Source organism: Nycticebus coucang, chromosome 2 (assembly GCF_027406575.1).
Source record: "Nycticebus coucang isolate mNycCou1 chromosome 2, mNycCou1.pri, whole genome shotgun sequence".
In the NCBI taxonomy this organism is placed as follows: Eukaryota; Metazoa; Chordata; class Mammalia; order Primates; family Lorisidae; genus Nycticebus; species Nycticebus coucang.
This window is the reverse complement of record NC_069781.1, coordinates 62,060,135-62,081,288: the sequence shown is the minus strand read 5'-3', so window position 1 is coordinate 62,081,288 and position 21,154 is coordinate 62,060,135. Positions and strand designations below refer to the sequence as shown.

At 38.2% G+C, this 21,154-nt stretch overlaps 1 protein-coding gene across 8 annotated transcripts in view; it reads right to left on the bottom strand.

The window, feature by feature from the left end:
• Nucleotides 1–21,154, bottom strand: part of BNC2 (basonuclin 2) — a 485,316-nt gene that overhangs the window by 139,126 nt on the left and 325,036 nt on the right. For all 8 annotated transcript variants that reach the window (XM_053572246.1, XM_053572235.1, XM_053572240.1 and 5 more), the window contains one exon: nucleotides 10,973–11,208. In XM_053572246.1, the coding sequence (XP_053428221.1) occupies nucleotides 10,973–11,208 (236 nt within the window). The remainder of the gene's footprint in view (nucleotides 1–10,972; nucleotides 11,209–21,154) is intronic.

The following is a 21,154-nucleotide window of genomic DNA, read 5'->3' as shown; positions in this document are numbered from 1 at the left end:
TGTGACGCCACGGCACTCTACCGAGGGCGATAAAGTGAAACTCTGTCTCTACAAAAAAAAAAAAAAAAAGATTCACATATTGGTGACATGATACAAGGATACTTTTCTTATGTCATGGTGGTGGTAATTCAATCTTTACTTAGAGTCAAATAATCCCTTCTGTCCGTCAAAGAATCCCTTCTGTTCTGGATCATCTGTACATTTTTTTGTAGTTTAGATCATACGACTTCCCATCATTTGTTTATAGTGCTTTGCCCGTTAGAGTGTGGGTTTCCTGAGAGATGTGCTCTTATGTACTTAGCACATATTAATTAATCAATAAAATTTTCTATTTGAAAAATTACCTAAAATCTTTGAGGCCAGATAATAACCATAATAAAGCCTGCCTATTTTAAATATGTTCTACTTTATGCAATTTGTTGAAAGCCTAGATAACTCTAATCATTTTAACAAATTCATCAAGTACTCATTCTTTCTGTGCCAGGAGCTTGGAGGTACTGGAAGGGTTGATAAAATAGAGAAATACAAAGATGACAGAAATGATAGTGTCATATATAGAATAGGCCATCACTTTAAACAAAGTACACACATGCAAATGCATGTGTAGCAATGGTTACTATTATTTGTAAGAGTGCTATAGGCTAGTTACTGCACCAAACACTTTATAAATGTTACTTCTGCTAATGAATACAAGAAAAATGTTCAGTATCACTAATCATTAGGGAAATGCAAGTTAAAACCACAATAGAGAGCACCTTACCCCTGTCAGAATGGTCAAAAAGGTCAATAAAACAATAGATGTGGCGTGGATGCAGAGAGAAAGGAACACTTATACACTGTTGATGGGACTGCAAATTAGTACAACCGCTACAGAAAACGGTACAGAGATACCTCAAAGAAATAAATGTAGCCTTAGCACTGGACTCAGCAACCCCATTACTGGGTATCTACCCAAAGGAAAAGAAGTCATTTTATTAAAAAAGACACTTGTACGTCAATGTTTAACACAGCACAATTCACATTTGCAAAGATGTGGAGTCAACTGAAGTGCCCATCAACTCTTGAGTGGATTATAAGAAAATATGGTATATACACACCATGGACTACTACTCAGTTATAACAAGAAATGAAATAATGCCTTTTGCAATAACTTGGATGGAATTACAGACCATTAACCTAAGCAAAGTATCTCAGGAATGGAAAAACAAACACATGGCTCATGTAAACATTTCTGCCAATACAGAGATAATTAGTAAAAGAGATAGTATTTCCCTCCCTTATGCAATACCAGTCCTGGAGGTATAGTATACATGCAATCATAAACCTTACTTTATTTAATTATATATTTGCCATATGTTATATTGTTATATTTAATTATACAGTAGACAGTCTTTTAGGTTTATGGATAGCTAAAAGAGATCTATAGCATTTTTACCAACTGTGTATTATTCCAGATTAGGAAATGAGAATTTATTCAACTATCTCCCTACAGATGGTCATTCAGTTTCCCTCTGTTTTTTTAATATTTTGAATAACTGTTTCAATAAATTATTCTGTTAAATATATCTTTATGAGATGATTTTTTTCTATGTGAATAATTCTCCAAAATAAAACTACTGAGTGAAAGCATATATGCATTTAGATGCTAATAAATACTGCCACATTAATATATTAAGCTACCAACAGATTAAAGCGATTTGCATTCCCATCAGAAGGGTCAGAAAGTACTTTTGCTCCACATCCTTAACAAATACCAATGTTATTAATCTATTTTATTTGGGCCAGTATATAACATCTCATTTTAATTTGCTGTTACTTGATGATTAGTATAATCGAGAATCTTATCATTTTCATATTTTTCCCAAGAGTGGTCATTCAGTTTCCTTCTAAGTTTTAAATATACCAAATAAATGTTTCGACACCAACAAATATTATTTCATTTAACCTTTATCAATGAATAAACTGATGTTCAAATATGTTCTTTCTCTCAGGTAATAGAGCTATCAAGAAATGAAACCAAGTTTCACACCCAAGTCTATCCAACTTGAAATCCTAAAGTCTTTGTCACTATACTCTCCTGCCTTGTATTTATATTCAAGTATGCTCAAAAGTTTGTGTGTTAATGTAGGTATGTATTATTTCTTGATAATTAAATATCAGCTACCCTTTTGCTTTACTAGTTGGAAAGGAACTCTGGTCTAAGAGTGATAGTGAAACATAGAATCCAGGATTGAAGGCTACTTTACAAATAAAGTTCTAAAATAACCAGGTTGGCAGTAGACTATAATAGTTGACATCATCATCTTTTTTTTTTTTTTACAGTAGCCTTTTATTTTTTATACTCAGTATGCCATGAATTCATAGGGAATAGGCTCTAGCACCTGACGCCCCTTTCAACTTGTTCTCACATATGCTACGCAGTATGCTTATTATGCCATGAATTCCTAAAGAACAGGTTCCAGCAGCTCAGGCTCCTGTCTTTTGGTTCTCACAGAGTGGACCTCACTGGGTGAAGCAGGCTGGCACTTTGGTTGAACCCAGGTACCTTCCTATTTGGCTTCCTTCTTTTCTGGTCATTTTCCTTCACATGTTTCAGGAAGCTATCTCGGCTCTTAGAGTGCTTAATATGTTCAGTACAAATATTAGTACTCTTGGCAAGAATCTTGCCTTTGTTTCTTAATAAAAATGCCCATAGCATGCTGGGTAACACTGCAGACTCTTCCAGTTCTGCCATGGTAACATTTGTGTGGCATGCCTTTTTGAATGGTACTCATTCCCTTGATGTCTACAATATCACCTTTCTTGTACATGAGCATGTATGCGGCCAAAGGAAAAACTACATGTTATTTGTTTTGAGACAAAGAGTCTGACTCCATCACCCTGGGCATAGTGTTGTGGTGTCATCATAGGTCACAGCAACCTCCAACTCTTTGGCTCAAGCAATTTTCTTGCTTCAGCCTTCAGAGGAACTGAAACTACAAGCATGCACCACCACACCCAATTAGGTTTTTTTCCTTTTAGTAGAGATGTAGTTTTAGTAGTTTTTCCCCTTTAGTAGAGCTCTTGCTCAGGCTTATCTTGAATTCCTGAGCTCAAGCAATCCACCTGCCTCTGCCTCCCAGAGTGCTAGGATTACAGGCATGAGTACCACTCCAGTCCACCTCCATATTTTCTAAAAGGCCTAGAGAACATATATCAAGTGCCTCTGGTGCCTCTTTTCTTTCCCTTTGTGTTCATCATTTTGGTGAATTACTAGAAGAAGCCATCTCTGGCCAAAAGGTTATTGTCATCTTTCTAATCCACCATATTAACAGCTAGCATTGGCTTGGTACTTAGCAATTGGGGAATCATTTTATTCTATCTTCACAACAAAGCTATAAAGTCCTATTATTATACCTCAAGTAAAGGAATGAAGGTGATTAACAACATAGGCCTCATTTCACACATCTAGTAAGAGCTGCAGCCGGGATTCAAACCCATAAACCTGTATTCAATGCATAATTCTACTGAATTAAGCTCTCCTGGTCCAACTGTGTAAATAAAAGACACAATTCTGAGGGGCAGGCATGGTGGCTCACACCTGGAATCCTAGCACTCTAGGAGGCTGAGGTGGGTGAACTGCTTGAGTTCGAGACCAGCCTGAGCAAGGCTTAAGACTGTCTGTCTCTAAAAAATAGCTGGGCATTGTGGCAAGTGCCTGTATTCCCAGCTACTTGGGAAGCTGAGGCAAGAGAATTGCTTGAGCCCAAGACTTTGAGGTTGCTGTGAGAACTATGACCCCATGGCATTCTACCAAGGGAAACAAAGTGAGACTCTGTCTCAAAAAAAAAAAAAAAAAAAAAAAAAAGACATAATTGTGGTTATTCCTCTATACCTGAGTTGGGGATAGACTTATGTTCATTTTCCTTGATGAAGAGGTGCTACCCAGCCTACAGGTCTCAGCCCCTCCCCTCAGTCACATTTCCCTATATTTATTTATTATTTGGAGACAGAGTCTCACTTTGTCACCCTTGGTCTCAAGTGCTGTTGCCTCATAACTCACAGCAATCTCAAACTCTTGGACTCAAGTGATTCTCTTGCCTCCCAAGTACTTGGACTACAGGTGCCCACCACAACTCCTGGCTATTTTTAGAGACGGGGGTCTCACTCTTGCTCAGGCTGATCTCTAACTCCTGAGCTCAGGCAATCCACTCACTTAGGCCTCCCAGAGTGCTAGGATTTACAGTCAGAGTGCTAGGATTTACAGTCATAAGTCACTGCACACAGCCACATGTGCCCATTTAATAAGTGCCCCACATTACATTTCTGAGTCTGGTCCACGAAAATATCGTATACAGAACCTTTATCCCCTCTCAGAGTTGCCACCTGAATGAGGAATCTTAAGACAAAATGGCAGAGCCCATAAAATGGCAGTGGACCTATCACATCATCCCTGGAAGGAAAGCATGTCCCAACAATGGTGGCTGCTGAGAGGGCAAAACAATCTCCTGTTCTATCAGGCCACTATATTTCAGGGTTTACTTACTAAAACAACTAGCATTTATCTTACTGATACTGACTAAAGTTTAAAATGTATTTCATATCTTTTTCTAAGCATTTGACATCTATAGAGAAACTATGTTTTGGTATTTAATGACTTTTTGCTATAATATACATAAAGAGTTAACTTTATGTATAAGTTAAAACACCAGTTAATTAAGAATTCATAACATACTTTTCATCTACTTTATTTCACTTTATTATTATTCTTTTTGAGACAGTCTCACTTGGTCACCCTTGTAGAGTGCTGTGGTGTCATGGCTCACAGCAACCTCAAAGTCTTGGGCTCAAGTGATTTTCTTACCTCAGCTTCCCCAGTATCTGAGACTATAAGGACCCAAAACAATGCCCAGCTATTTTTAGAAACGGGGTCTGACTCTTGTTCAGGTTGATCTCTTAACTCCTGAGCTCAGGCGATCCACCCACCTCAGCCTCCTAGAATGCTAGGATTACAGGTGTGAGCCACCATGCCCAGCCCTTGGCCCCAGTTACTTCACTTCTTTACAAACTTAATGGCAAGAGAGGTAGAAGGGATTATCTTAACTTTAAAGATAAAGAAACTATGGCTGAGAATGGCAAAGTTTTCCATATTCACATAGATAAATCAGGGGCAGAACGGGAACATTAACCCAAACCTCTGACTCAATATCCAGTGCCCTTTTACAATCTAACTTGCCATTCTTTTACAGAACTAGTAATAAGCTACTTCACCTCTCTTCCATCCCTCTGTGCATAATGTAGCTGAAGTCTTATTAACTAAATACAAAACCTTTGTATTTAAATTCAACTACAAAAGGCATGTATCCCTGGAAGGACCAGAATTTCCAATAAAGCATTAATGATAAACATCAAATTTGGAGAACAAGTTTTAGTCGTGGAAATTAGATGATGAAGTAAAGATGACCTAAAAGAAACTGGATTATCTGGAAATAACCAAGAAAAGGAACATAAACCAGGAACCCATGTCACCTAATTTTGCCTCAGGTCAGACATATGTGATATGCCACTGGTCACAAGAGGTATTTTAAGTTAGTCTGTCAGTTCAGGACTATCAGGCCTTCTCCTTTCCCCCCTCCATTCTTAATCTACATGCTCTTACATATTATATTCTGCAAAGACAGGGTGGAAGTCTTAAAAAAAAAAAAAAAAAAAGTTCAGATACTTGTCCATAGAGTCAGAGACCCGAATTCAAGTCAGATTTCAAATTTTACTCCTTCCAAAATTTAATACACTGTATTATATACCAGGCTGCATGGTGAGAGGTGGGTTATGGTGGTGAATAAGAGATACGTAGTTCTTACCTTCAGGAAAATTACAGAGCATCAACTCTGCCCAATAACAGCTTCAATGTTCATGGGAAAGTCACTTAACCTCATTGAGCCTCAGCTACACCAAATGTTAATTCATTGACAGTATCTACAAGAGGATGGTATCAGAGGACTCTAAGAGCTAACTTACGTGAACTTGCTCCACAAAGGGCTGTTTAAATTCAAGTGTTTACTTAATATTGATGTTTTCTACCACATGGATACCACAAAACACTTATTCTACACAAACCACTAGCGAGGAGGCTTGGGAGCCTTTGCTTTTCTCCTGACTGCCCTCAACAGCCCGGCTGCTGCTACAGCAATCAGTCCCCATGAAGCCGGGCCAGCTGAGGTTACTGGATATTCCATGACTTCCACAGTGACACATCAAGTTAAGCATGTTTCTTCACCCGTTCATTTAACAAATATTTATTGAGCACACTGCAGTTGTGGCATTCCCTCCTGAGGAAGCCAGAAAAAAACATTGTAACAGTTGATGTAATAAATTGATGGATTTTAAATTGTGATAGGACCTTGAAGGAAACAGAGTCCTAAGACAGAGCCACACTAGAGAAGACCTACATTGGTTAAACTGGTTCTCTGTAAGAAAGTGCGACTTTGGCTGATACATAAAGGACAAGAAATTAGCCATGCACAGAGAGGGGTAGGGTACTCCAGGCAGAAGAAATTTTATGTACAAATATACCACACTGAGGATGACAAGTTGGGTACCTTCAGGAACTGAATACTTCTGATGAGTTTGACAGGAAGAGATATGAAGCAGGCAAGGTTGGTGAAAATTACTCTCACAGGCCACTTACTCCAGAACTTCTCAGAGCCTGTGTCATGCTAACATGTATCATAAAGTTTAAGGGAAGGACCTAGTGTGTAGTTCCTCCCAAATCTCAAAGACTGAGGTCCTCATTGGTCTCTGAGAAATACTCTTCTAAAGCGCTGATTGTTCTATTAAGACACAGGAGACCTGGAACGTACATCACTATCACTCTTCTCACAAAGCTGCAGACCTCTTACTAAGTATTCAGAATGTCTGAACTGGTTCTCTGAATTCTGACAGGACCCACTTGCAAACAAGATTTCCACACACAGGCTGGTGTACAAGCCTAGGCAAGTTGGTTACGTGTTCAAACTGAAAAGAAACTGTGTGAAAATTTGATTTTTAAATAACTAAATTCAACAAAGATAATCTCTTATGTCTTAGGTCAAAGTTGGAGGGAGAATGGAGCAGGGACAAAGAACTGCTTTTATTCATTTACAATAAATCTACCATGAAATATAGACCTGAAATCAGAATTATTCTTTAGTAGCAGAAAACAAATCATATGCTCCTTCATGTTTACTCTTCAATATCAACTTGCATACTCTCATTTTTGTTGGGTTTTGGGGGGTTGGGTGGGGAGAATGTTTAAAACTTACCTCACTTTTTCTGTATTTTCCAAATAAATACTTTAATAAGTATACAGGAAAATATTGGGGTCTTTACCTTTAAGATATCACCTGACTTCTTATAATAAACAGTCATGGGCCAACCTATGCTACAACTTCGACGCACCCAGCTGGCCATCTTATGAATCATATAGATAATCACATAAGTGAAAAGTAGTTTTTATCAAAGAAGTATGAGATTCTTGACAGATATACCAGTCTTTTGTTTTGTTTCGTTTTGTTGAGAAACAGTCTTACTTTGTCACCCTTGGTAGAGTGCCATGGTGTCATAGCTCACAGCAACCTCAAACTCTTGGGCTTGAGCGATCCTGTTGCCTTATTTTTTTTTCATGTTTAGTGGAGATGGGGTCTCACTCTTGCTCAGGCTGGTCTTGATCTTGTGAGCTCAAGCGATCCACCCACCTCAGCCCCCAGAGTGCTAGGATTACAGGCATGAGTCACTATGCCCAGCCTATACCAGTCTTTTAAATGAATCCACGGCATCATTATCATCACTTTAATAATCTCTTCATATACATGTTTAAACAATAGTTTTGAATGACCTGTACCCTTTTCCCTCTTACATCCAAAAATTCAAAATCAGATCAGACACTTGCCATTTTTTCATATTCAAAAGTTTCTCTAAAGGCAGAAGTAGCTGTGTATACATAAGGGATGCAGTTTTGAGCCCACAGAGAGTTAAATTAATATCCTGGCCTGACCAGTTCAACTTACCGTATATCTTCATTTGCCCAGTAATACAATCTATAGCCAACTGCTAACCAAGTCAATATGTGGTAAGACTAACAGCCACCCTAACTTGCCTTGATAATTATTCTCCTTTAACTGACATAATATTCAATATACTGTTGTTGAGAGCAATAATGCTAAAATTGATGCCTTGAGGGCTACAAGACTATGTGTTTTAGCCAGATAAAATGACTTGTACACTAGCAGTGCATTACAGGTTTCCATAGTCTTCATACACATAAAAGTGTATGGCCTGCTTGTACAAAAATGCCATATAGAATTGTAACTAAAATAATTTGTGTATAACTTATCATTACTACATATAATTTTAAAAATACTAGCCAATTATCAAATAACACTGATTCAGAAGGAAAAAAGTTTACTATTATAGTTCTTTTTTTAAAAAAATGAACATTTTTCTCACTAGTGATAAGTGCTAACAGTTTTGTATTGTTTTGCTTTTTTTTCTAAACTAAGAACTGTTTTTACAAGAAACAAGTAGATTAAAAGTAACAGAAAGCATCACTTAAACTTAATCTATATTACATCAATTGAATCAATAAAAAGACAGAAACTAAACTTAAAATTCCTCCAATACAAAAATACATAGTTTTCTCAAAATGTTAATTTTGGATTCTGAATTGAGAAGTAAATTCAGACATTAAATTTTAGGCTTTGTCCAAAATCTCATTAAATTAATAAAAATTAATTATAATTTAAATATCACAATAAATGACAATGTTCTTTATATACAATGTTAGCCTTCAAAATAAGAAACTTTAGTTTGTAAGTATGCAATCTTATAGCTTTAAATTCTGGGCCCTTGTTGAAAAAAAAAAAAAAAAAGAAATACAGAGTCCATTTTAAAGGAGTGTATTTTCTATACTTGCCTTAGAGATATGTTGAAATATTGGAAAAAATATCACCTACACAATTATTTTAAGTAAAATAAAAAACAGGCACTAGTCAAGGCAGAATAACACCACCATACCACACAAGCACCAGCATGTTCTAAATTTGCTGCCTTCAAGATGCTACAGTGAGCTGGATTGCTAAGATGGCAAATGAGCCTGGCCATGCCTGTATCTTTTCGACAGAAAGACTTAATTCATATGTTCCAGATATCTGAGGCAAAAAATACATGTGGAATTGAAATGTGACAATAATGATGTAAATATACACATCATAGTAGAGGTAATAAAGATGGTACCAAAATACCTGTAGGTTTTGAATAAAGGAAAGGCAAACTGTTAGCCAAGAGTTCAACCATCTGTAAAAGGTTTGTTCCTGCATGCAGGGTAAAACCCACCTGCAATAGATTATTAGTAATCTTGCGGGGAAATGACTGCAGAAGGATACGACACTGTATGTGTTTTTAGGGGCAGTATAAAGTAGGGAGACACTGGCTCCATGCTCCAGTTGTTCCTGGCTCCCTCCTCTTGGACCTTATGTGCCCTTCGTTTCCCTTGACCACCCACAACTTATCTTCCTACTTATTCCACTGAAATGTCCCCATCCTGAGGCAAATGAGATAATGCTTGTGAACATACTCTGTAAACTGAAAACGTAATATATTAATTACTGCTATTATCACCATCATCTCATTTTCAGAAGGCCAAATTTTCTAGGCCTTCCAACTTGAGATTCTCACTAAATTAAGAAAGGATTCTGTTCTAGAGAAGACAGTTTATTCCACCTCTCCTACTTCTACTCAACATGCCTCCAGTGCTCTCTTGTCACAGTTAAATACGTGGAGATACCACATAAAAGAATGACAGGCATTTGTGTGTTTTGATGCCAAGTTAAAGTGAGGGGGAGACTTGAACCTACTCACTCATCACATACCTGGCTGCCAAGGCCTTGCATATAACACAGGATAGCTCAGGGAATAAATACTGGCAGTATCTCCAGTGCCACATGAGGCTGGCACAGCCAAAAATAATTTTTTTGGAAGGGCCATTTCTCCTAGCGTTATTTCCATGGGAAATTTCAAAAATCACTTCAGATTTTTCTTTCTCAAACTGAGATCTCCTTCAGCAGAAGCGGATGTTTCTTCCTCATCCCGTGTAGTCTTTTTGGATCTTGGGGTTTCCCAAAATGTTCTTCTCAATATTTACCCATCAAGGGAAGACAGAGGGCCATAAAAACACTTCAGAGGCAAGGTATACAATGCAAAATGACCCATGACATAACTATTATAAAAACATGAAGAAAGGAAGGGGGTGGGGCTTGAGGGTGGGTGAAGGCTATGGGCCTCTCAGAAAAGTCGTAAGGCCCTCACCAGATTGTAAGTGTCACTAATGCAAAGAAGGGGCTCAAGGCTGGAAGAATAAGTGCTTGAAGGCCAAGTCAATAGTCACGTCTGCATGTTTCAGAATACAGACATCCAAAAGCTATGATGTGAGGCCTGCTGGTTGTTAAGTTTATATAGGATGCAGTTCTTCCTTCAATTTAGATGAAGAAACAATAAATAGTGAAGGTACACAAACAAGTAAAATGCCATACCTACAGATTGAGCATGAGAAAAAGCCCTAACAAACCCAGACAAAGGATAATCTCAGATTTTCCCACACCCATCACTCACTCAACTAGCCCTCCTTTTAATTACACTACAATAAGATTTGCTGGAGAAGTCAGAAAGCCCGTGCAGTAGGGAGAGACAGCTGAATTCAAAAAGGTGCAAACAAAATAACACTAGTCAACAGACCACTTTTCCCCTTCTAATGCACACCACTGAGGCCGTGTGGCAGCCTACTGGGTGTCTCTTTCTCCTTCCCTGACAAGCCTGCTGAAGTGACCGTTTTCACCAGAGGAGGGTGTGCATGCCTGTCTGCAGGGGAAAGGAAGGAGACCAGGGGTGCCAAGGGCTCTCACCCTGCAACCCCCAATCCTAAAGCTGGCCCCAGACACCAGCATTCAAGTCCTCCCCCTACCTGAAGGATGTATCCTCGGACATAGTCCCGCAGAGTCCAGCCCAGGCCATGCAGTATGTGCAGCACTTCCTCTTGCTTCAGGACGCTGAAGAGACGGTCTAGCAGGATCTTTAGCCGCACAGGCACCGCTTGTGTCCCGTACAGCATCAGGCTGCTGATGTCAAACACCACGTTAGACTGCACAATCTCCACTTGGGTGGGGTGGTACAGGTGCTGCGTGCTGAGCTTATCCAAGGCTGTGGTGGTCCCACCAATGTTCCAGAGATTGGGGGAGGAGGGAGATAAAGAGATAAAGGGAAAGGACAGAGAAATTAGAAACACCACTGAAAGACACCAAAGCTGCATTTCTACAATGATAACCACTTTAAGCAAGATCTTGCAATGTAAATATTTCTCTTCTCTTCTCCTTTGCTTTTTCTTTCTTTTTAAAAAATTCAATGTATTTATGACAGAAAATACAAAACATTCAACTTTCATGAAGAGTCACTGAAGATATTTTTAAATGACTGTGGGTAGGGCTAAAAACCTGACTAATTAATTTGTTAATGTAATTGTGGCTCAACTCAATTTAACTCTGATGTCCCTCTCCCCCACAAAAAACAAAATAAAATAATTTCTAACTCATGCCATACGAGAGGCTCAACCAGTAAGATTCACCCCTTATAATACCTGAATATTTAAAGAGGAAGAGGACTGTGTTCTTTGGACCATAGGGGTAAAAGACCTAATTTAGAGGGAAAAAGGAAAGCTGACATCTGTGTGGCGGGCTAGTAATGTAATTCAGGTTGTATTAGCTAAGGAGGATTTTCTGAAAACTTAGTTCTCCCAATTTTTCTTGTCTTAGTCACTTATGTTAGTTTTCGTGTTTACTGGCATGTACTCCGAAAGATATTAAGGAAAAAAGAAGAAGAAAGAAATTCAAGTCATAATTTAGTAATTGTTAATAATTCTGACAAGAGTATAAATGAAAAGAGAAACAAATGATAAAATAAAAATTTGGAAATTTCTGTGTTTTTCAGCTAACTGTATTAATTTAGTAGAGAAAACTAAGGATGACTTTTTTCTTTTTTGCAGTTTTTGGCTGGGACCAGGTTTGAACCCACCACCTCCGGTATATGGGGCCAGCACCCTACTCCTTTGAGCTATAGGCGCCGCCCCTGAGGATGACCATTTTCAGAGTAAATATCTTTATTAGTTTTAAGGAAACTAAGATTTCAACAATTGAGCTCTTTTTCTCTTTAAATTTAAGAAGTGCCATCTCTTCCCACTAAAAGCCAAGATAAGGTAATAAACTTTAGTCCCCATCTATATCTCAGTTTCTGGGACCCCTACTGCTGAAAATATAATTACATTTTGCCTCAGTTTCTCTATGATAATATTGTCTAATCTGCAGGGCTCAAACAGATGCTGCGAGGATTAACGAGAAAATGAGAGGTGCTCTCAACTCGTATATACGAGAACACAAAAGGCATTACCATTTCCTGTCAGAATGATACACATATATCCACCATTTAGAAATTAAACAAGATAAACACGTAAGCCTGAACTATGGTCATCTAACTCCATGAGTCAGGCAAATGGCCATTAGACAATCCCTGGGCTCAAGTCTTAACTACACCTGAGCATACCCAAGCTTTCTGCGAATTCTAAACTATGGCATGGCCTTTCTCAACTGCCTTCCTCATACCCTATCTCCTAGCAGTATGGGCTATAGCATATGCATACTCTGAGCAACTCCTATTTTACTATACCAATATTTCTGAATAATAATGGAGAGATTTTAAAGTGCATATGGGTTTTTTAGTATTTCAAATGTATTTTTTCAGGGCTCCTCCTCCACTCTCGTTTCCTCCTGACTTGTGGTCACTAGAGAGTTCATGTACTCTTGATAAATTGCTTTCTTACATCCACAGTGTAAAGGCCCTTATCATTTACCCGCTGGCTTCATTCAACACATTTACTCCCAGGAATACTTTGTCAAAGAGTTCGGGTTTCCTCATACTTCATTTCTTGCAGCTGATTTGTCTGATCTTTCCTATTCTAGTGGTTAAGTCAACTTTGAATAAATAGCCTTAAAAATTAATTTAATGTTGGGGAAAGATAAGGGATTCACAAGCCTAGGGATTGAAGTCTTCTCTCACTCCACAGGGCATTTAAACTGTAAAAAAGCAGGAAAGGGGTATTATTATCCCTGTTCTTCTTCAAGTACAGCTTAACTACTCAGCCTTCTGAGGAATGGCTGTTTGCTAATCCAGTGGCTGGATCAAGGGAAGTATGTTCCTCCTTCACTTCCCTTCATTAGCTTTTCTGGACCACAGCAAACACTTCTTTATAAAAATACACTGTTTGACCACAATAAATATGAAATTGAGAAGGAAAACAAAATGACTACAAATCTTAATTTTTATTTATGTAATACATCTCTGTATTAAGTATATGCATGTTTGTGTACAAATGTGTTCAAGTTCTGGACAGAAAATTCTTTTTTTTCCTTCTTTTTTTATTAGATCATATCTGTGTGTATTACTGCATTTATGGGGTACAATGTGCTAATTTTATATACAATTTGGAATGTTTACATCAAACTGGTTAACACAGCATTCACCTCACTTATTTAATTGCTGTATTTAGACATTTATACTCTACTATTAATATATGTGACATGTACGCTTGCAATATGCACACTAAGTGAGGTCCCACCGATTACCCTCCCTCCACCCATTCCCCCTCCCCTCCCCTTGCCCTGCTCTTCTCTCCTTCTTTCTGGGCTATAATTGTGTTCTATCCTTCGTATGAAAGTGTGGGTGGTTATATATTGATTTCATAATAGTATTGAGTACATTGGGTTTTTTTTCCATTCTTGAGATACTTAACTAAGAAGAATATGATCCATCCATGTAAACATAAAAGAGGTGAATGCTAATCCCTGTCCTTCCCCCTCATCTAAAAAGTTTGGTGGTTTTAACGGACAAAGAAGACTAAACTATTGAGGGTACAGAAAAAAGAAAAAAGTTATACAGAAAATAGAAAGAGTACAGGTAGAACAGGTTAGTCAAAAATAGTTGCCCAGATATTTTTTTCAGAACATCAGAGACTGAAAATATAATAAGGACATGACCACATTCTTCTTCATAAGTATACCATACATCAAGAAGTAGGGATACTGTTATAAACCACATAAATAGAGGTCAATAACTTACTCTGTAAGGGCCAAATAATAAATATTGTAGGTTTGAGCCCCCCCCCCCCGCCATGTTCTCACCTATTCACCTCTGCTGTTAGAGCAGGAAAACAGACAGATACAGGTCAGATTTAAATAGGCATATCTGTGTTCAAATAACATTTTATTTACAGCCCCCTCCCAGCTTTGTTTGGAACCTCTGGAGGTTGGAAAGGTACCAGATATCCAAAGAAAGTCAACAGTAGATAATGCCCTAAGAAGAGTTTATATAGCAATTATCTAGGAGATAAGACAGATCAAGGCTTAGAAAATACTAAAATGTGCCCAGCATGCAGATGCGTATTGCAAATTACAGTATAAACATATGATCAAAGACTATAATCTGTCAAATTTCTTGAGTATAACCACATTTTCTGCTCTACAACTATCAGATCATATGGAGTCATGAAGTTGTGACAACTATGAGAAAGTATGGTTAGTGGAACAGGGTACAGGGTAAATGATGATTTTCTTAAGTGTCATATTATCTGTTAGCTAAAAACTGGACTTCTGCCTGATTCCATAATCTTCATATGTCTGACTTTGGAGGATTTAGGTCTGAATTTTGTAGAGGTGTACAGGGACTACACTTTGAGAATATGAGTTAGGCTAAATGGGGATGAGGAAAAGGTAGGGAAAGAAGTTGTTTACCAAGGTAGAGAAGGGAAAGATGTCACCTACTAAAATATCTTACAGACTTAACTATCTGCTGAATTGTCCTATACCAATAGCATTGTTAAGATTCCATCTTAATATGAAATATTAATCAGAAGCTGAGCAAAGCTGCTCTAAGTAAAGCTGGAGAAAGCATGGATTAGAGAACTTTTAATCATTTGTTACTGTCTTCCTTATTTCAATGAGATGAATCCTGGAAATACATTTTGGAAAGCACTTTTCTATACAGTAAGATGTATCAATTGTTTTGATGGTATCAATTGTTTTGCCTGCTTTGTGCTCACTCCTCTTTTTTTTTTGTAGCGACAGAGTCTCACTTTATGGCCCTCGGTAGAGTGCCATGGCATCACACAGCTCACAGCAACCTCCAACTCCTGGGCTTAAGCGATTCTCTTGCCTCAGCCTCCTGAGTAGCTGGGACTACAGGCGCCTGCCACAACGCCCAGCTATTTTTTGTTTGCAGTTCAGCCGGGGCTGGGTTTGAACCCGCCACCCTCAGTATATGGGGCCGGTGCCTTACCGACTGAGCCACAGGCGCCGCCCCTGTGCTCACTCCTCTTTATTCAGGTGATAGAACTATATTTCCCTTGAGAAACCAATCTTTACTTAACCGCACAGAACTGAATATCCCTTAGCCAGGGCTGGAAAACCAGTACATCCCAGCTCCCTGGTTATAGTAGCTGGTTCAAGAATGGGCAAGTGACCTAAATCAGGACAGTAAGATTGAATCCAGGAAAATACTCAGAACTTCTGAGATTTTTTTCTCTTTCCTCAAAATTTGCAGCTAGTAGTTATACTTGAGAACATGAAACATATTGAGAAGAAAGAATTGAACTGTAGGATGATCCAAAGACCAAGTACTGATAATATTGTTTTACCCAGAAGATTTGGCAATACTTCACATTGGTACTATCCCTGGAGTTTTCTGTCTCGTGAGCCAACAAAATTAAAAAGAAAGAAAGAAAGAAAGAAAAAATCAGCCAGGTGCAGAGGCTCACACCTGTAATCCCAGTACTGTAGGAGGCTGAGGCAGGTGGACAGCTTAAGCTCAGGAGTTCAAGACCAGACTGAGCAAGAGTGAGACCCTGTCTCTATTAAAAATAGAAAATTAGCTGGGCATTGTGGTGGGCATCTGTAGTCCCAGCTACTGGGGAGGCTGAGGCAAGAGGATACCCTAAGGCCAAGAGATTGAGGTTGTTGTGAGCTATGATGATGCCATAGCATTCAACCTCAGGGCAACAGAGTGAGATTCTGTCTCAAAAAAAAAAAAACACAAACTCTTTCTACCCTTCCTTTCAATGTCTACTTGAGTTAACTTAAGATAATATTCTATAACTTTAAACTAAAAGAGTCCTAACTAACTAATACAACTACCTTTTGAGGCACTTCTCCAGCCAGATATCATGTAACTTCAAGTAGTGGTTGGTGGTTCAACCAAAGGTATGTTAGTTCTGGTCAAATCAACTCATAATTTCTGTAATGACTGAAATGAAAGATACACCAAACAATTTCTCATCTTGTACAAATTTACAAAGTGTTATGGATGCCTTCAATAGCATTAATAAAGATAAATAATGTTGAAGAGGAGAGTAAAGAAAATGACCATTTAAACATTAACTATATACCAGCTTGCAAGTCCTCATCATGCTAGAAGTTCCTAACTCCCAGCAGTCTGGGCTTCTTGCCCACAATTCTGCCGAAGCAGACAATATAAAGGTCACCAACACCTGCCTTTCTGTGAAATCCAATAGTATTTTTGTTTCATTGTTCTCTTTGGTCTCTCCATAGCAGCTGACTTTATTGATCACCACTCCTCCTAAAATATTCTCTCCCTTTATTCATGAATACATTCATTCACTAGCACTTACTAACATTGCTGAGGCAGATGCTGTATGCAGATGCAGTAATTTATGTTGTAGACACAGGAAACATAAATGTCATAAAAAAGATTTGATAAAGTACTGAGGCACACAGAAAAGAGGGCAACTCTTCTGGGAAGGCATAGTCTCATTGGGTAACTAGGAAGTCAGCAGGCAAGAGAGGAGAAGATCAATGTACGTAGATGGGACTAAGGCAGTGGTTCTCAGACTGCACCGGGAAGGCCTGTTTAAACACAGATTACTGTGCTATCTCCCCAGAGCTCTGATTCAGTGGGTATGGGGTGGGGACCAAAACCCTGCATTTCTAACAAGTCTCCAAAATAGCAGATTCTACAAGCTAGGGACCACACTTTGAGAATCACTGAGTTAATGGATGTGTGTGAGACAACCGAACATTCAAAGAATGTCTAACTGAATAATCCAAAGAATGAGGCAAAATAGTGGGAGACAAGTTTAAAAAGGTTCATATGGGCAGACAATAAGGAGCTTTAACTATAAGGAATGTTTATAATTTTATTTCTTGTTAACAGGTATAGAAAATAAACACTGTATAAGAGAAAATGCTTTTTAATTTTTTTTTTTTTTTTTATTGTTGGGGATTCATTGAGGGTACAATAAGCCAGTTACACTGATTGCAATTGTTAGGTAAAGTCCCTCTTGCAATCATGTCTTGCAATGCTTTTTAATTTTAGATAAAAAATTCTGATACTACAAAAGTTTAACTAAAGCAACAGTTGTTGGCTGGGAGACAGAACAAACATCCAGTAACACAGCAGCTGACAAAGGTGCTGGACAAACCTTAGACAGAGCCACAACTCCCCAAAGGAGAAGAGTCCAGAAGGAGAAGGATCATGTTAAGTTTGAAAAGTTGCCACATGTGATTTTGACAAACATGCCCCCACTTATATTCCACACTGAAAACCAGAGAGAGAGAGAATCAGGGGGCAGAAAGTCTCAGAGCCAAGTGAAGAAAGTAGGAAGTGTTTGCTTTACTCCACTGGGAGATGCCTTAATCCAGTAGACTTCTAAACGTGCAACTATAGCTCAGCGGTTAGGGCGCCAGCCATATACACTGGGGCTGGCATGTTTGAACACAGCCCAGGCCTGCCGAGCAACAATGACAATTCCAACAACAACAACAACAATAAGAAAAATAGCCGGGTGTTGTGGTGGGTACCTGTAGTCCCAGCTACTTGGGAGGCTGAGGCAAGAGAATCGCTTGAGCCCGAGTTTGAGGTGGCTGTGAGCTGTGACGCCATAGCACTCCATTGAGGGCAACACAGTAAGACTCTGCCTCAAAATAATAATAATAATAATAATAATAATAATAAACAAATAAATATGATATGCCTAAATCTGGGGTGTGCAAAGGCCTTCTACGAGGTATGCCAACATAGGGACTCAATTTCCAGATCTTGTAATTTCATATTTAAAATTGATCCACCTGAGAACAGGCCTGCATACACATGCAATTATGCACTCCCATTTCTCTTTTGAAAACTGTACTCTTCTTTCACAAAATAAAGATAAACTCTGGCTTCTATGATGCATTTGCCTTGGGTGATTAAAACTCGAGTACCCAAATAACGCACAATTCAATTCGTATTGCTTTGGGAAAGCCTCCTTTAATGATTAATAGAGGCTCTTCTTTCCTTCTTCTATACATGGATGAGTGAAGTGTAGCTAGAACCTGATAAGAGGATTGGGGCTTATGTTGGAATGTTGAGAACTCAGACATAATGTAAAATGGGGCAATGGTAATGAACTTACCTCTTACATTCCTATTTTAATAACGTATCACTCTTTAGAAAGTATCCTGTGAGGCTGGGTATGGTGGCTCACACCTGTAATCCTAGTACTCTGGGAGGCTGACGCAGGTGGATTGCCTGAGCTGATGGTTTGAGACCATCTTGAGCAACAGCAGACCTCACCTCTAAAAATAGCCAGGCGTTAGGGCAGTGCCTGTGGCTCAAAGGAGTAGGGGGCAGGCCCCATATGCCGGAGGTGGTGGGTTCAAACCCAACTCCAGCCAAAAACTGAAAAAAAAAAAAAAAAAAAAAAAAGCCAGTAGTTAAAGCAGACACCTGTAGTCCCAGCTACTTGGGAGGCTGAGGCAAGAGAATTGCTTGAGCCCAAGAGTTTAAGGTTGCTGTGAGCTATGACACCATAGCACTCTACCAAGGGCAACAAAATAAAACTCTGTCTCAAAAAATAAAAAAAGAAAGAAAAAAGGAAGTATCCTATAGGAGCAAGGCAAGTGTCCAATAATAAAAATGCTCCCCCATAGTCAAAGATAAGCAGTTCTTTTCAACTTTCTCAATATTCATTCAACCTTAGGTGTCATCCCTGGGAATAAAAGTCCCCAAGCAAATGTACGTAATTCCCATTCTTTTAAAAAAAATCAGTTATAATATTTTCCTGGACCTATTTCCTGGAAATTTGTAAGATATACTGAATAAAACTTGTGGATATAGAAATTTTACATTATTTCTTTCAGAAACTATGTTTATCATTTAATAAAGTAGGTACAACCTATTAAATCAAATATTAAAATATTTCAGTTATCCCCAACAATAAAAAGAAAAAAAATATTTCAGTTAATATTAACCATTTTCATTGTATATAATTTTAAATATTTCCTATAATCTGTTAATAAAATAACAAACATTATAATCTAAATGCTAAAGCAATTAATTATTAACAGTATGTAACTTCCTATTTCACTAGTAAAATAAATTTTTTATATGTGACTCTTATCTAATTTGTTCCTAAAGCCCAACACTAGATTGTACATTACACATATGGAACCACATTTACCAATGTAATGACATGACTTCTAACATAACTACTCACTTCATAAATAATTTATTTAAGTCATGTTATAGTACATCATTACCATTTAAGTAATTAGAAATAGCATTTCTATTGTGAACTGAACAAATTAATTTTATTACCACTATGTTTTATTCTAAACTGTTACAGTTATCTATAAGATACGTTATATAACTTATTCATGTGTTTTTTAAATTCTTATCAAAATGCATACTAATGCATTTATTTAAACTGAAATGAGAGTGTAACTTTTTCTAATAAAAATAGTGATCAATGACCATGATCATTGGCTTTGCCTACATGGCGGAAATTTTCATCATTTAAGATAGGTAAATCAAGGTCAGGTGCAGTGGCTCACGCCTGTAATTCAAGCTCCCTGGGAGGCCGAAATGGGTGGACTGCTTGAGCTCAGGAGCTTGAGACCTGCCTGAGCAAGAGCAGCAAGGCCTTGTCTCTACTAAAAAAAGAAAAACTAGCCAGGTGTTGTGGCAGGCACCTATAGTCCCAGCTACTCAGAGGAGGCAGAGGAGGCTGAGCCAAGAGGATCTCTTTAGCCCAAGAGTTTGAGGTTGTAATACACCCCTGTGAGCTATGATGATGCCATGGCACTCCACCCAGAGCAACAGAGTGAGACTCTGTCTCAAAAAAAAAAAAAAAAAAAAAAGGTAAATCTGTGGCACTAAAAGCATTTTGTTAAGAAAATATTATAAAAAGTTATTTGAGGGCAGCGCCTGTGGCTCAAGGAGTAGGGCGCCAGTCCCATATGCCGGAGGTGACGGGTTCAAACCCAGCCCCAGCCAAAAAAAAATAAAATAAAATAAAATAAAAATAAAAAGTTATTTGAATTATTAGCTAATACAGTATTTTTATTCTCTCAATCTTTTCTGTATAGGCTGGAATAAACATAATCTGCCTCTAAATTAAAAACTAACAGATAAATGTATAAATAGTAACTTGGTAAGACTTGTTAGTGTCTTTTTCCATAAATTGAGAAAGTGAATAACTATGATAATATCTGGGTAACAAAGAGTGATTTCTATTTTTTTGCTTTCAGCAAAACTAATCAAGCACTGTGTAATTTTTGGCACAGAACTTGAAATGAGTTCCATGAGAATGACAATGTGATAGCAAAGCTCCTTGACCCGACTCTCAACAGTGAGACCTGTAAAACTGAAAGATAGGAACAGTACTCACTGTGTATCCTTTTTCCTTTCTTGCAGTAAGTACTATTCATCTATGAATATATACACTAATCTGAAAAGGAAAACTTTTTTTTTTGGCAGTTTCTGGCCAGGGCTGCATTTGAATCCACCACCTCTGGCATATGGGGCAGCGCCCTACTCCTTTGAGCCACAGGTGCCGCCCCAAACTTTTTTTTTTTTTTTTTTGAGACAGTCTCAAGTTGTCACTCTGGGTAGAGTGCTGTGGCGTCACAGCTCACAGCAACTTCAAACTCTTGGGTTTAAGCAATTCTCTTGCCTCAGCCTCCCAAATAGCTGGGACTATAGGTGCCCGTCACAACACCCAGTTATTTTTGTTGTTGTTGTTGCAGTTGTCATTGTTGTTTTAGCTGGC